At 40.4% G+C, this 17,798-nt stretch overlaps 1 protein-coding gene across 6 annotated transcripts in view; it reads left to right on the top strand.

The window, feature by feature from the left end:
- Uimc1 (ubiquitin interaction motif containing 1) overlaps positions 1 to 17,798 on the top strand; it is a 71,765-nt gene that overhangs the window by 31,804 nt on the left and 22,163 nt on the right. For 5 of the 6 annotated variants that reach the window (XM_036188003.1, XM_036188002.1, XM_036187998.1 and 2 more), the window contains 2 exons: positions 2,095 to 2,198; positions 8,810 to 8,969. In XM_036188003.1, the coding sequence (XP_036043896.1) occupies positions 2,095 to 2,198; positions 8,810 to 8,969 (264 nt within the window). The remainder of the gene's footprint in view (positions 1 to 2,094; positions 2,199 to 8,809; positions 8,970 to 17,798) is intronic. The other variant, XM_036188000.1, reaches the window with a different exon arrangement.

Raw genomic sequence — 17,798 nt, 5'->3', positions numbered from 1 at the left:
ACCAGTGAAAAGAGAAAGACTTGAGCAAGATATTGTCCTAAGGATGTAATCATCAGTGGCCGATACTCTTCAACTAGGTAGGCCTCACCTCTTCCCTTTTACTGTCTCTCAATAAAGCCATCATTGTGAATTCCCAAGAGATGGGTCGGAGCCCTCAGGATCTAACTGTCTCAGGAACCGCAGTCACATACATACCCATCTGTCCTCTACTAATCTAGGTTTCTTAAATCAGTCAAATTGACAGTCAAGGCTAACTGTCACAGGATGGTACTAGCATTGTTTGGGGAATGATTCTTATCTTTAAACAATGTATTTGGTGATAAGCTCTTTAGGGAAATTTAACACAGAAGATTTTGCAGCTTTAAGAATTGTGAGCCTCTGGGGTTAGAGAGATGGCTCAGTGGTTAAGAGCACTGGCTGGTCTTCCAGAGGTCCTCAGTTCAATTCCCAGCAACCATACGGTGGCTCACAACCATGGATAAAGTGTGTGTGTGTGTGTGTGTGTGTGTGTGTCTAGTTTTGCACTATAGTTAATACTATGCATGTGTTTAATCTTTTAATCATTCTGAAGATAGTTTAGAATCTTAGATTGTTTATTTGCCCAATGTTGACTATTCATTGTATGTGTGAAGCATGAAAGTGTCAAGGTATAGTGAAAACAACCGAGAACTTAACAAGGTTTACCTTCTGAGATATATTTTTTATTTTAGTTATGGTTATAATAAGCAAACATTGGGGCTAGAGAGATGGCCCAGAGGTTAAGAGCACTGACTGCTCCTCTTAAGTACCCCACAAGTACCCACATGGCTTCATCATAAGTACCCATATGGCTGACAATCATCTCTAACAACAGTTCTAGGGGATCTATTTCTCTCTTCCAACCTCCACAGCCAGCAGACATGCATGCAGACAAATATAAAAGAAGGAAATAAATTTTAAAACATTAAAAAAACAAAAAAAGAAAAGTTAATGCCATAGACTGTTACTTTTAAACAACAGACATTTCTTTCTCAGAGTTTTATTTCTGAGATATTTATTTCTGGAGACTGGGGAGTCCAAGATCAAAGCACAGACAGACTCAGTGTCTAGTGAGAACCTACTTTCTGGTTCATAGATATACCTTCTTACTATGTCCTTACATGGGAGACAGAATGAGAACCCTCTCTGGGGTTCTGATACCGGGTACTAATCCCATCCTTTTTATTTCTCCACTCTTATGAGCTAGTTACTTCCCAAAGACCTCCCACTTACTCTTACCATCATTGGGAGTACAATTTAATTATAAAGTTGGAATGGGACATAAGCTTTGAGTTTATAGTATTTCTTTACCAGATTTGTTGTTATTTGAAATACAGTTGTTCTCTTGTTATATTGATAGATGTCTAGAATTTCTAGTTAGCCAACTTCAAAGAAATCTTTTTATTAGTTCGCCCCCTGACCCTCCACCAAACTTTCCCCAAACTTCTTTAAGATTAGTAAACATTGGGGTTGGGGATTTAGTTCAGTGGTAGAGCACTTGCCTAGCAAGCGCAAGGCCCTGGGTTCGGTCCTCACCTGGGGGGCGGGGAAGGACTCGTGGTGGAGATCAGTAAATATTTTAGTACATGATACTAAGTAAAAGATGACACCAAATCACTGTGTGATTTTTTTTTTTAATCTTTTTTAAAGACAGATCTCACTATGTTGTCCCAGGTTTGAACTTGAATTCTCAGCCTTCTGAATAGCTAGGATTACAGGTGTGTGCCACTGTGACATCTGACTGATTCCATTTAGGTGATACTCTAGGAAAGACAAAATGGTTGGAGTATATAGTAGATTTGTACAATTGACTTCAGAAGGGTACAAGAGGATTTTAATGGGATGCAAGAATATATTTTTTTATTGTGGTAAATACATGATATGTATTACTCAAAAACCATCAAATTATAAACTGAAAAATTGGTGAATTCTGTTGTATGTAAATTATGTCACAGTAAAGCTTCAAGAAGAAACAAACTAGGTTTATATTGTCAGTTTAGCATTATCATACCCTAAACTTTAGAGAAATGGAAATTAATGGTATTTACTTTTTTTTTTTTTTTTTTTAAATTACAGAGTCACAATTAAGTTCCCCTGAGCCCCTTGACCTCAATAGAGAAGACTCTCCAGATAGCAGCAAGATCCCCATTGAAGTAAGAATGACAGTGAATGATAAGCAGGTGAACTCTTCTCTGTGATTTTTGTCATTCACTTGTTTATGCTATTGCTCTTCTGTGTGATACAATGTTCACCTCAGCCTGAAAGATTTTAGTGGTATAGAGTTTTAGCTTTGGGGACACTTAATCTCAGAGAGAAATTTTTATAATTAAAATTATCATTTCAGTACTCTTCATAAAAATATCACTATTTTTTGTTTGTTTATTTTGATTTTTGAGACAGGGTCTCTCTACATATCCCTGGTTGTCCTGGAACTCACTCTGTAGACTAGGCTGGCCTCAGACTCATAGACATCCACTTGCCTCTGCCTCCTGAGTGCTGACTGGGATTAAAGATGTGCATCACCACACCTGGCCACTTACCATTTCTTTAGTACTTTTGCTATCTCTGTTAGAGATGGGGAAAGAAAGATTTAGGATGTTTACATGATTTGCACTAGTTGATGTTACTTTTAATTATAGAACTAGAACCTGAACATAGATTTGTCTCTAAATCTATAGGGACATTTTCCATTACATACAGATGAGTAGAAGAAATGAACAATGGAGGGGGGGGGGCGTATAACAAACTTATTGTTCAACCTTAATTTATAAATGTTATAGGAAATATAAAGGGAAGACAAATATGTGAATCTTTAATTGCATCGTTAACCGTCCCTGACTACACATGGCCATAGCCATAAAGTTGAAATTCTTAGAGTAACCCAGACATGGTGGCACAACTCTTTATTCCTAGCACTAGAGAGACAGAGGTAGGTGTATCTCTGAATTTGAGGCAGCCTGGTCTACATAGTGAGTTTCAGGACAGCCAGGGGTATACAGAAACCGTGTCTCAAAAAAAAAAAAAAAAAAAAAAAAAAAAAAAAAAAAGATTCTTAGAGTATATTTTTTCTTTTGAATGCATTCACCTGTGTGTGCTCATATGGAGACCAGAGGTTGATATCTTCCTAAGTCAATCTCTACCTTACTTTCTGAGATAGGGTCTCTCACTGAATCTGGAGCTCACTGTTTTGGCTAATCTGGCTGGCCAGCAAGCCCCTGGGTTCTTCAGATCCCTGCTTCCTGCATCTCTGTTTCTTTTCCCTCCCTGTCCCTCTAGTGCAGGAGTTACAGGTGTGCACAACTGGCTTTTCTATGCTTGCTCAGTGTCCAAACTCAGGTCCTCAGACTTGAGTAGAAGGAACTTTACCACTGAGCCATCTCTCCAGCCCTTTACTGTATGTATTTTTCACTTTGGATTTAACTAATTTCCTGGGAATTCTGTTGCTGTAAAAAGCAGTTTGATGATTGAATAAATTCTTATAGAAATAAAAATTTTGCTTATATTTATGTTTATGGTCCTGAACACTTTAAAGGAGACTTAATTTTCTCATTCCTTTTTATACTGTAAAGTTTTTTTTGGAAACCATTTTCACAGTAGCTGTTAGATCCTTTCCTAGTCTCTGCACTGCAGGTAATTGGCTAGAAACTCTGCTTTCATGAATCATACACAGGTTTCTTGGAACCTGGTGTGTCACAAATGACAGGCTGGGATTTCCTTGTGCCAGTGCAGGAAGAATTAGCCTCTGTAGCAGATCTGCTAAGGATAGATCCTGCTAGATAATATCAAAATGGCCTCTGGGGGTTTTTTTTGTTTGTTTGTTTGTTTGTTTGCTTTTTGTTTTTTTTTCCCTCAGAGAAGATTCAGAACCTTCTAAATGGGAATCAGGGAACAATGTTAGTAATATAGTTATCCTAACATGCAGAAGAAGAAGCCCTACAAGCCTTTAGTTATCAAGGCTGCTTTCTTTCTTTCTTTCTTTTTTTTTTTTTTTTAAGATTTATTTATTTATTATGTATACAGAAGAGGGCGCCAGATCTCTTTACAGATGGTTGTGAGCTACCATGTGGTTGCTGGGAATTGAACTCAGGACCTCTGGAAGAGCAGTCGGTGCTCTTAACCTCTGAGCCATCTCTCCACCCCCAAGGCTGCTTTCTTATCATCCATCACTACAAAGGATACTGTTCTTGGGGCCAAAGAACATAAAAACCCGATTTAGAATTTATAATGTGCATTCTGCACTGCTGCATGTCAAGTGAGTGCTTTTCACTGTTGCTGTTTAATTACATCTGTGTGTGCCTCTAAGTAATCTCAAAGCTTTCCTAGGGTCTATCTGTCTCCGCCTCCTGAGTGCTGGGGTTAAAGCCATCTACCGTACCTTGTTTTTTGAGACAGGTTCAGTGGAGTTTGTCAATTCTGATTGGCTGGCTAGCTGGTTACTGAGCCTTAGTATTTACTTGTCTCTGCCTCCCCAGTGCTGATATTATAAGCATGCGCCATTATGCCCAGCTTTTTACTTGAGTGCTGGGGATCAAACTGAGATTCTTTTGATTTTTTTGAGACAGGAACTCTCTCTGTAGACCAGGCTGGCCTTGAACTTAGAGATCCTGCCTGCCTCTGCCTCTTGAGTGCTAGGATTAAAGGTTTGTAATACCACCATCTGGCTCCCCAAATACATTCTTAAAAACTGAGCTTCTTAGAACATTAGAGTATAAAACATAGCTGATCTGGCACAAAGTAGAAGTGTATATATATAGAAATAGTTTTTCTGCTTTGAAAGTTTTATGACTACAGTGATATTAGCTTGTTAATGGGGTAATTGTTTGGTAGCACTAATTTATGCAGAGCAACCTTGTTATAACTGCAATCTCTCTTGATTATTTCTTACACTAGTCAGTGTTTTTTGGAAATGGTGGAATAATGTTTTCTCAATATTGTGTATTGTGCCTTGGGCACGAGACCCCCAAAGAGACCACCAGACTCACCGAAATGCAAAAGCAAGATTTATTGAAGCAGTTCAAGCCATGAATGTATGCAGGGGCCTCGGTTAAGCACCCTGACGCAGCGGAGGCTAGAGGAGGTGCCCGCCCCCCTGCAAGCTCAGTTTTTAAAGGCAAAAATCATGAAGTTACATCATTTAAGGGCACTAGTACGGGTACAATTCTGATTGGCTCAAGTTTCAGGGGCTTTTCAGAATTTCTGTGTTATCTTACTTTGTAGTTTTAACCTGTTGTTTGTCAAACTTTATAGACTACCTCCAGCATTGGGGCATTCTATGGTTAATCAGTTGCTACCAGATAGTCCTTCAAACATCCTGACTTTGTTCTTTGACCGTCTCTGGCATTGGGGCATTCTATGGGTAATCAGTTGTTACCAGATGGCTCTTCAAACATCCTGACTTTGTGGGGACCTATGTCAGCAGCTCTGAGAATTTTGAAACTCAGGCCTGTTTCAAGCTGGGGTGAGGGGCTTGCTTGAAATCGGGGTGCTTTGGTTCTTCATTGTGCTTGAGAATTTCTTGAGGTGTATTGTCATATGTATGTCATATGCCACTCAGGTGAGGTATGAGAAGTTGTTCCAAACAAATAGCTTAGTAAGTTTTTATGTGAATAAAGAGTCGTATAGAGCCCACTGTGGTGGCACACACCTTCAATCCCAGCATTTGGGAGGAAGAGGCAGGCAGATCTCTGAGTTCAAGGTGATCTACATAGTGAGTTCCAGACAGCCAGTGCTATGTAGGGAGGCCCTGTTTCACAAAAACAAAAAAACCCAAACCAACCAACTAAACAAACAAAAAGTCATATGCTAAGAAGGGTCGAAAAGAACAGCTTTCTAAGCTACTTATAAGCCAGGTAGGAGAGGGTGAAGGACTTGGTGATTTGTAGGGTATGTCTTTATTTTAACTGGGCTTATTTGTTGGATGACATTTCTTTTGAAGTCAGAAGTTTAGGCTACAGGAGTTTTCCAATTTTTTGACATAGTGACATGATATTGTCATCTATAAATGTATCAAGTGGCATTCACAGCTCTCCTGGGATGTGGTCTGAGTGTATCAGGCTTTCCTTTGGGCCGCCAACCAGCTCCCAAATCATGAGAGACAACTTATGAATACTCGACCTTATCTTATGCTTGTCTCACTAGCTCTTATAACTTATACTAACCTGTTTCTCTTCATCTACATTTTGCCTTGGGGCTTTTTAACCTTTCTATATGTTCTACTCCATGTCTGACTGGCTGGCGGCTGCCTGTCTGGCTCACCCCGGGTGTCTCCCTCTCTTTTTCCTTTGTTCTCTCTAGCTTAGATTCTTCCTCCTTATTCTCTCTGCCCACCAGCCCCACATATCCCTCTTCTGCCTAGCTATTGCCTGTTCAGCTTTTTATTAGACCAATCAGGTGCCTTAGGCAGACAAAGCAACACACCTTTACATTATTAAACAAATACAGCATAAACAAATGTAGCATACCTTTATATAGTTCAAGTAATACTCTGCAACATAAACAAATGTAACACATCGTTGTTTAGTTGAAGTAATATTCCATAACACCCTAGAGCCACAGTTTGGATATACCCACAAGGGATTACAGTTCTGTGTCTGAGTACTAATGATATCTCATTGTGTAGTATTTTTACTTATTTATTTATTTTACACTCTGTGTGTGTGTGTGTGTGTGTGTGTGTGTGTGTGTGTGTGTGATGGTCAGACAACAACGTGCATGAGGTGGTTCTCTCCATCCATGCAGGTTCTAGGGGTTGAACTCAAGTCATCAGAGTTGGTGTCAAACACCTTTACTCACTGAGCCATCTTGTCTCTATGCTATTTTAAAATAGTAGAAACAGCTCTGTAGACACCAAATCTGATCATCTACATAGTCCTAATAAAAGTTGCTTTACTCATGTTTTCTGCCTTGTAATTCCTTTCTAATAGTTAATATTTAAATAGACCTTTTTAGTGGTATTGGGGGAAAATGTCTTATTTTTAAGATAAGAGTTTTCAGAAATGTTCTGAGTTTTGTAGAATGTAGTTAGAAGTCATTTCAGTCACAGTGAGACAATAATAGACTCCTTCCTCTTAAATACATTAGTATTATATTCATTATATTTTATAAAATAGTGGATGAGTACAAAGCAATATAGTGTTTTGTTTTGTTTTGTTTTTTCCAGACAGTTTCTTTGTGTAGCCTTGGCTGTCATGGAACTCACAAAAGTTCACCAGTCTCTGCCTCCCAAGTGCTGGGATTAAAGTCATGCACCACTGCTAGGCTATTACAGTGTTTTATGAGCACTGGTGATACTCTTTTTGTGCTTAGTGAACATCTTTGTGCTTAGTGAACTTTAGAATGCCGAGCAGCTTCTCAGTAACCACCAACCTTCAGTAACTCAAGACTGCTTGCAAATGAGGGTGTATTTGCTTCCCCTTTTTACTCAAATAGCTTGGCTTGTACAACATAGGAATTTCTTAGAACATCTGTGAATAGTAGAACCTAGATTTGTAAGAAGCTCAGTGACTAACCTTGGAATAGTATCATCTAAAACTTCCAGACCCACTTTAATTTCTTGACTTCCTACACAATAATCAGTTTGGGCCAGCAAAATGGCTCAGCAGGTACAAGTGCTTGCTGTTCAGGCTTGAAGACCTGAGTTTGATTCCTGAAATCCATATTAAAGACTGGATGATGCATATCCACAATCCTAGTACTCCTAAATCAAGATTGGGGGTAGAGACAGGAGAATTGCTTGGAAGCTTGAGAGCTGGCTAATTTCATGTCAGCTGACTCAGCTACAGTTGCCTGAGAGGAGGAAACTTCAACTAAGAAAATGCCTCCAGAAGACTGGGCTGTAGGCAAGACTGTGGGCATTTTCTCAATTAGTAATTGATATGGGAGGGACTAGTCCATGGTGGGTGGTTCCAGCCCCAGGCTGGTGGTCCTAGATTCTGTAAGAAAGAAGACTGAGCAAGTCATGATGAGAAAGCAGCGCTCCTCCCTGGCCTCTCCATTGGCTCCTGCTTCTAGGTTCTTGCCCTGTTAGAGTTCCTGTCCTGTCTTTGATGGTAAACTGTGATCTGGACTTAAAGTGAAATAAACTCTTTCCATCCCATGTTGCTTTTTTTGTTTTGTTTTGTTTTTTAAGACACAGTTTCCCAATGTAGTTTTGGTGGCTGTCCTGGATCTTCCCTTGTAGACCAGGCTGGCCTTTAACTCACAGAGATCTGCTTGGTTCTCCCTCCTGAGTGCTGAGATTAAAGGTGTGCGCCACTACCACCCAGCCCCATGTTGCTTTTGGTCATGATGTTTCATCACCAAGAGAAACCCTAAGAGAGCCAGCTTGCCTGGAATACAAAGTATGGCAGAAACAAGAAAGACCTTACCTCAATTAGGTGGAACGAGAGAACCAACTTCCAATCTTCCACATATATACTATGGAGTATGGACGGACTGGGACACACATGGACACCCCCCCCCACACACACACACACACGAGATAAACAAACAAACCAAACCACATGAATACCAAATAAGCAAAATTTAAAACTACCTGTGCAAGATACCGGCAACTATAGGTGCAAGAGAGAAGACCTAAGAGACTTTAGTAAAATTGATTGTCTTAACTAATGACTTCTTTAGGCCTTTAAATACTTAAGTCTTTGCTTTCAATCCTTGATTTTGAATCTGGTATAAACTGATAGGTAATTTTTCTTTGAAAGTAAATGAAATGTGGATGTCTTTTGTTCTTTGGGGGAAGAGACATAAATTAAAGCTGTTATTTAAAATTGCTCTTTGCTATGCTCTTTAGGTTGATAATGGCGAGAGAGAAAATAGTGAGAAAGCAAATCCCAATCCTGCATTCTCCTCTAGTACTCGGGTGTCCTGCCCACTGTGCGACCAAGACTTTCCTCCCACAAAGATTGAACAACATGCCATGTACTGCAATGGTCTGATGGAGCAGGAAACAGGTAAAAAACTCACCAGGATGGCCTAGCTTTTTGTTGTTTTTTTGAGATAGGGTTTCACCATGTAACCTTGGCTAGCCTGGAACTCATTATGTAGACCAGGCTGGTCTTAAACTCAGAAACCCTTCTGCCTCTGCCTCTGCCTCTGCCTCTGCCTCTGCCTCTGCCTCTGCCTCTGCCTCCTGATGCTAGGGTTAAAGGCATCCACCAGGGAGGAGGGGCTTAGACCAGCCTTTGCTGAATGTACTAGGCTCTGCTGACTCCCCATGGGAGACCTTGCCTTGGAGGAGGTGGGAAGGGGAGGTGGGTTGTGGGGGAAGGCTGGGGGATGGGAGGAGGGAGGAGAGGGGGATCTGTGGTTGGTATGTAAAATGAATAGAAAATTTAATAAAATTAAAAAAAGGAAAAAGAGGCGTACACCACCATACTCAGCTGACAGTGTAACTCTTAATTTTTTTTGCATGGTGCTTTTGTAATCCTGTATAATACAGTGTAGGAGAAATAGCTCTAATTTCAAAGTTGCCATTGTTTCTATATAATTAGTTTCTAGTACATTTGTGTTCCTTGTCCTTAGTAGGCATATTATGTTGTACTAAGTTCCTCAGGAAAAGGTAAAGGGAAAAAAAGCCTTCCCTCTTAATGTTCCATTTGTTTTTTTACTGTGAATAGCTGAAAAGCTAATATCTGAAAAGTAAGTAGACCTTGCATTTCAGTTTATATATTTAAATATTGAGACTCCTGAGGAACTTAGGAAACTTAAGTTCTAGCATGGTCCATTTTTTATTTAAAAGAAATGTCTTATGGTTTATTTCGATAGACATTACACTTAGAGACAGCTGTTAAAACTATTACTAATTTATATTTCTGTCCTGTATATCTTTGCTGGGTTACGCTGAAACTATTTGTTACCTTTCTAAGAGTATACCAAAGCCATAGTTTTGATATAGCAGAGTTTTGATATAGTGTCAGATGTTGACCAAGAAAATATTCTTGTTAATCATATCCTTTGATTTACCATCTGGATTCTGCCTTTCTGTCCATGATTTTAACCTTTAAGTAAATTAATGTTAGTATAGCTAGCTCTCTGTGACCCAACATACAAATGAAATGTAAGTCTTTTTTTTTTTTTTTTTTTTGGTTTTTTGAGACAGGGTTTCTCTGTGTAGCTTTGCGCCTTTCCTGGATCTCGCTCTGAAGACTAGGCTGGCCTTGAACTCACAAAGATCCACCTGCTTCTGCCTCACGGGTGCTGGATTTCTCTGCTTACCACCCATGTCATATCTGTCAGAGATCTCAAGCAGGTGAAATGGCTCAGTGGGTAAGGTCATCTGCCACCAAACCTGATGACCAATTCTGACCCTGGATCCCACATGGGTAGAGGCTAGAAGAGGGCATTGAGTGTCCTTCTCTAGTGCTCTCCACCTGTTCCTTTGGGGCAGGGTGTATCTCTAAACAAGGGGCTCATGTTTTCCCAGTTAGACTAGACTTCAACAAGCTCCACTGATCCTCCTGTCTTTGCTCTGCTCAGAGGTAGAGTTACAGGCATGTGTGGGATACCCAATTTATTCCATGGGTAGTAGGATCTAAATTCTTCCTTCATGATTGTTCAGCAAATACTTTTAAAAATCACCAAGCCCTCTCCAGTCCCTGGAACATGCTTTTAAAAAATCGGTGGTAAGCCTTTATGTGGGTTACTAGAGAAGTTTTAAAACAAGGTTTCTGCTACCAAGAGGTTTGTGGTATTATTGGGAAAATAATTTTTTTTTAAATATTTTTATTTATTAAAATTTTTTTCATTTTACATACTAACCCCAGTTCCCCCTCCCTTCCCTTCTCCCACCTCCTCACCTCCCTCCCACTCGACCCCCATCCACTCCTCAGAGTGGGTAAGGCCTCCCATGGTAGTCAACAAAGTCTGGCATACCAAGTTGAAGGAGAGCCTATCCCCTCCCCATATCAAGGCTGAGCAAGGTATCCCACCACAGGGAATGGGCTCCAATAAGCCAGTACATGCACCTGGGATAAGTCCTGGCCCTGCTGCCAGGGACCCCTCAAACAGACCAAACCACACAACTGTCACCCACATTCAGCGGGTCTAGTTCGGTCCCATGCAGGTTCCTGGGCTGTCAGTCCAGAGTCAGTGAGCTCCAACTAGTACTGGTCAGCTGTCTCTGTGGGTTTCCCCATCATGATCTTGACCCCCCCTTCCTCCTCTTCCTCCTCTTCTTCTTTTGAATGCCGAATGCCATTTATTGAAGGAGGGAGGTTTTAAATACAGGCTTACAGCACAATGGGAGAACCCCGGTGGGCAGAAGTTTGCTTCTGATTTTTTTTTTTTTTTGAGCTGAGGATCGAACCCCAAGCCTTGCGCTTGCTAGGCCAGCGCTCTACCACTGTGCTAAATCCCCAACCCCGCTTCTGATGTTTTACAATATTGCATCTTAGCTGCTAATGCCCAATATGCTGGATATATAGACAAGAAGCTTCCCTTAAGCATTCAGGAGGGTGGAATCTCGAAGGGAATTAGCTTAGGGATGATATCATGGTCAAGGTCAGCAAGCAAGGCAACAGTTACCCAAAACGGGGGCCAGGGCCCTACAGGTCCCCTCCTATTACTAAAAAATGAGCTTCTGACTTAGGTTGCATGGGACGTCAGCAGGTCACCTTACCTGTCATAGAGACAACTGTCCAGGCCACACAGGTATTCTGTCTTAGGTTGGTGAGTGCCCCCCAGGCTGGGAAAATAAATTTTTACTTAGGAAAATAATTACAGTTGTTTAGAGTGAATGGTTTATGCCCAAGTGAATATCCCTGCAAATGAATACATTGGGGGAGAAAAGGGCAGTGAATTGGGATCATCTCCTAGATAGGCTGGGGTTTAGTCTGGACTGTGAAAACTGGCATTTTAGACCTTTTAGGAGATTTTGGAACAGGAATCCTCATTGGAACCATCCCATAGTCTGCTTAGCTCTGTGTTTTCTTGGGAACAATTTGGGGATTTTGGTAGGCTGGGGAAGTGAGGATTTATGTGAAACACTTACTACTGTGTGTGGCCTTTACTTGAGTCTCAGTAAATCTGATGTCTTAGTTTCTGTCAGCTTGCTTGTGCCCATGTCTTCCTTATTAGAGACAGAAATTAGTGATTGTTTCTTGTTTCTCTCAACATAATTTCTAAATCTTGGATAGCAGGCTTCTCTACCATGCTGCACTTTTTTTTTTTTTTTCCTGAGGATCGAACCCAGGGCCTTGTGCTTGCTAGGCAAGCGCTCTACCACTGAGCTAAATCCCCAACCCCAGAGGCTTCACGTACTGTAGTGTGAAAGTTTCCTGTCTTGAGAACAGGAAGAAACCACATAATAGAACCTGGAGACCATTTGCCTAATCCCTGGGGAGTAGAATAAGAGAGTTCTTACCTCTCAAGGAGTTAAGAACCAAGATTTCTCCCTCCTTTCTGTTTCTCTCTGAAGCTGATCCTAGACATGCTTGGTTTGGCTGCAACAGGAATAGTAATTAGCATCATTTACATGGAATGTCTACCATTTATGCCTAGTTACCGTGCAGCACAATAACAATTATGCATGTCATTAAAGATGTGTCTGATTAACTTTGCTGTAAGTTTTATTTGATTACAATACTACACTGTGGTTAAGCTGGCTTGTGTGCTCAGTTTATTTTAGTGACAAAGATATCTGATCAGAACTATAAAAAAATAGAATGTTCTTTAAAAGGATTATTTGCAGGAGATAAGATTCACTATATTGATCCAGACTAGAACAAAAGCAAGCTGCCTTTGTATTTATTTTCTGGAAAATACATTGGAGATCATTTTTATGTAAACACTTAGGAAAAATAAAGCTCCCTACTTACTTATTCAACAAGTATGTATTAATACCAACTGTATATCACACACATTGAATTAATATAAAAAGTCACTATTCTCATGGCATGTACATTCTAGTGATAGAAGATAAACCAGAAAAAAGTAAGGAAGCAACATGTCAAGTGGTGATAAATTTTAAATTTTATTTTGTGTGGATGTGCATGTGCACATGTGTGTGCATATGTATGGAGCCATAGGTCAACCTCATTGTTATTCCTTGGGAGCCATCCACTTTGTTTTTTGAGACAAAGTCTCTCACTGGGACCTGGAGCTTGACAGTTCAGTCTAGGCTGGCTAGCCAGTGAGCTCCAGGAATCCTCCTGTCTCCACCTCTCTAGTGCTAGGATTACAAGCATACACCATTATGCTCAACTTTTTCTGTGGGTTCTGGGGACTAAATTCATGTCCTTATGCTTGTGTGGCATTTAACTGCCTAAACTGTCTCCCTAGCCTGGTGATAAATATTTTAGGGGAAAAAAAAGTACAAAGCACAGATGGGAATAGAGAACTAACAATTTAAATACCGATCTAACAATTTAAAATAGTTGTCAGAAAGGTCCCAGTTAGGATAGTAGCATTTGGGGCTGGAGAGGTAGCTCAGCAGTTAAGAACACTTGTTGTTCTTGCAGAGAACCCATGTTTAATTCCCAGCACCCAAATAGCGGTTTATAACCATCTATAACTCCAGTTCTAGGGTATCTAACACTGTCTTCTGACCTTTGAAGTCACATGCGTACATTCAGGCAATAATTCATTCACATAAAATAATAATATAAAAAAGAAGGTGGCATTTGAGTAGAGACCTACAGGAAGTGAGGGAGTTTTAAGGTGAGAAAGTATATTAGAGTTCTCTGGAGTAGCAGAATTATAGAATGAATCTCTCTCTATATATAAAGGGGATTTATTGGGATGACTTACAGGTTGAAGTCCAGCTAATCCAACAATGGCTGGCTGTGAACGGAAAGTCCAAGATCCAGTACTTATTCCACAAAACTGGATGACTAAGCTGGTCTTCAGTATATGTTGGAATCCCAAAGAAGTAGGCTCTAATGCTAGTGAAGAAATGGATGTACTAGCAAGGCAAGGACAAGCCAGCTTGCAAACAGCAAAAGCTTCCTTCTTCTATGTTCTATATAGGCTTCCAGAAGAATGTATGACCCACGTTAAAGGTGTATCTTCTCACCTCAGATCCAGATCAAAGGTCACTTCAAACCAAGCCAGAAACAAACAAACAAACAAACAAACAAACAAAAAACCCAAACTCTTACAGGTGTGCCCTCCATTTCTGGATTGTTGTTCATTCCAGATGTATTCAAGTTGACAACTGATAGTAGCTATCACAGGAAGAGAATATGTTACTGTGCTAGCTAGTTTTGTGTCAGCTTGACAAAAGCTAGAGTTATTTGAGAAGAGGGAACCTCATTTGAGAAAATGTCAATACCAGACTGGCCTGTGGGCAAGTTTGTGGTACATTTTCTTAATTGATAATTGATGAGGAATAACTGGGGGGCAGGTGGATAGATTCCAGAGCTCTTAGCCATGAAAAGGACTTCAACTTTTCCTCCTGCAAGTATCATTGGAAAGGCTTGAGCAAAGAATGAATGTTTAAGCAGAGGATGGCAATTTTTTTTTTTTTTGAGACAGGGTTTCTCTGTGTAGCTTTGCACCTTTTTCCTGGAACTCTCTTGTGTAGCCCAGGCTGGCCTCAAACTCACAGAGATCCGCCTGGCTCTGCACACCTCCCCCCCAACCCCCACTCCTGGGCCTGTGTTTCTAGTAAGTAGATAAGCTAGAGTTTATAAGTAAGAGGAATATGGACATCAAGGCCTAAGAGTCAAAGTTGTAAGGATAAGTTAAATTAGGAGTAATGGTGCACACCTTTAATCCCAGCACTCTAGAGGCAAAGGCAGGTAGATCTTTGAGTTTAAGAACAGCCTGGGGCTGTGGTGGCATACACCTTTAATCCCAGTACTTGGGAGGCAGGCAGATCTCTGTGAGTTTGAGGCCAGCCTGGGCTACAGAGTGAGTTTCAGGAAAGGCACAAAGCTATACAGAGAAATCCTGTCTCGAAAAATTAAAAAACAAAAAACAAAAAAAACTATTACATCTGTCTTTACATGAGTTCTGAGGATCCAAACATATATTCTAACACTTACATGGCAAACATTGCCGGGCGGTGGTGGCACACACCTGTAATCCCAGCACTCGGGAGGCAGAGACAGGAGGATCTCTGTAAGTTCGAGGCCAGCCCAGTCTACAAAGCGAGTTCCAGGACAGCTTCCAAAGCTACAGAGAAACCCTGTCTCCAAACAAACAAACAAACAAAAAAAGGACAGCCTGGTTTATGTAGAGTTCCAGGATAACCAGAGCTGCATGGAGAGACCTTGTCTCATAAAACGAACAAAAAAGAGTAAGTAAGAAGTACATAATAGTAAGGTTTAGGAAGCTATAGGCACTAACAATATTTACTTGTTGCTTAGGTAGAGGGTTATAGCATAGAGTCATGATACTGCTTAGAGTTATTTTCTTTTCAGGGCTATCTCCAGAAAAACAATGGTGAGTAGATGGGGGTAGATTGAATGAGGTGGGGATCTGTTCTATGATATGCCTTGGGGATAGTAAAGGACTGAGGCTTAGAAGAGGCTTGACTTGGGTAATATCAGCATAAATCAGTAAGGCCTCAGCATCTCTAAGTAAGATTCATTTCTCAAGCTAGACAAAGTTGGACCTTTTATGTCTTAGATACCTGTTAGTTACTGATCTGAATATAATTTGTAAAGCTCTCCAATCTTTTTTCTTGTAATAGTGTGGTGTTTGTAGTACTCAGGGTGATTAGGTTACTTATATTGCTATTACCTATTCTAAAGTATTAACAGGGCTGGAGAGATGGCTCAGAGTTTAAGAGCACTGGCTGCTCTTCCAGAGGTCCCAGCACCCACATGGTGGCTCACAACCATCTGTAATGGGATCTGATGCCCTCTTCTGGCCTGCAGTCATATGTGCTGTATACATAATAAATAAATAAATCTTTTAAGTATTAACAGTTGTGAAATGGTATAAGTTTAATAGGAAAAACTGTGGATTTAGGAGACAGGGTGATGTGGGGAGATGCACAGATCATTCATAGGTTCTGGTCTCACGGAAATCATGGTTTAGTTGGATAGGTAAGAAGTGCACATGAATAACTATAATGCAGTGTTAAACCTACTCACAGAGCCACTGCAAAGAAGATCCTGTGTTTCAGAGAAAAATGTGATTGAAGACTTAAAAGGGCACTAATATAAGATAACATCTAACACTTAATACAAACACATATAACATGTACAGAAAAGAGCAGCAATTAAATAGGATGATAGTGTGTGCATTGTGGAAGGCAATAGGAGAATGACACATGTAACTTGAGCTCATGGCCTCAGAATGGGAGAAGGTCTTTTTCAGCTTTGAAATTTGTATGTTTATTTCTGTTAGCTATATTGTACTTTCTAGGTGCAAGTGTTAAGATACATTTTAGTCAAGTGTGTAGGCTGAGGCAGGAAGACTGCAAGTTTGAAGCCTTGAACCTATGGCAGTCTTCCTGCCTCATCTTTCTGAGTGCTAGGATTATAGGCTTGTACCTAGTTTAAAGTTGGTGTTTGATGTGGTATGTGGAATGATTGTCTTGCCAGGTGTGCTAGTGTACACCTGTAATACTAGTACTTGGGAGGTGGAAGCAAGAGGATCAAGAGTTCATCCTTGACAACAGAGAGAGATTGAAGCTGGGCTACATGAGAGCCTACTTAGAAAATACGTAGTTGTCTGACTACCGCATGTCCACTTAGGATCTCAAGCATCTTTGTTCTTCTCATCTTGTTTTTAACGCTGACTTTTGTTATAGTTATTTCTACTCATTGTGTTTGGATGTTAAAGAGCCAGTGTTGTGTGACTTTTCTTGGAGAGATGTAAACAAACATCTTTTTACCCCAGATAGGATGCCAACAACAGACCAAAGAAATGATCCCACTCAAGTCTAGTTTGGTGAGCCAGTGAGTTTTGAGAGTTACTTAAATAGAAGCATGAGTGACTCTCAGGCAGTTGTATCATGGAATATTCCACACAAAAATGAATGACTACTCACAGAACCCTCATCCCTAGAGCTCCCCACTCAACTTGTTGGCAGTTTCACCTTGTTTACAGTTTATCTAACCTGGGAGAGTCTTATAGTCCTGGACAGTTTTGAGCATCCTGTGCCTCTCAGCTTCATGAGCTTCCCTCCTCCCTCCAAGTGAGAATAGCAGCACAGCATCCAGGTCTCAAGATTTCTTTTAGCAATTTTCTTCTGCCAGATGTGCTTATTCCCCTCCTTGAAAAATAAAATATCCCTTTTAACACCCTTTTAACAGTTAATACTCAGAAGTATTGTGTACAGAAGGAACATCAGCAGGTAAAACTGTTTTACTTTAGGATCTAGTCACACTTTTCATGCTGTTGAGTGAATTGTGACCCTAATTAGTCTTATCAGTTAAAACCAGGAGTCAGCTGTCAGGATAATAACCTGAAAAACCAGAGAAACAGAGCAGCAGCCACTACAGAAACTTCTTACCTCTATGAATCCTCTACCGAAGATCCTGTCTCTACCCGCCTTATATTCCTGTTTCTACCTCCAGAATGCTGGGATTACAGGCTTCTATGGTTGACTAGTAGCTGCCTCCACCCTCTGATCTCTAGGCAAGCTTTATTTGTCAGAACACAAAGTATCATACAACAGTTGAGGCTGTATAAATATCCTATTCCAAAATATTGTTCACTCATGGTTTAAAAATTCTTTATGTTACATTTATTTACTATGGAGAGAAAGGGCCACTAACTACCAAAGTGTAAGTGTGGAGGTGAGATAGCTTATGGAGTGGGTTCCTTTTTCCCAATGTGAGGAGTGCAGAGGATTTAGTACCCATTGATAATGTTACTTAAATTGT

This window comes from Onychomys torridus, chromosome 5, assembly GCF_903995425.1.
Source record: "Onychomys torridus chromosome 5, mOncTor1.1, whole genome shotgun sequence".
Taxonomy (NCBI): Eukaryota; Metazoa; Chordata; class Mammalia; order Rodentia; family Cricetidae; genus Onychomys; species Onychomys torridus.
This window is presented reverse-complemented; position numbering and strand designations above follow the sequence as displayed.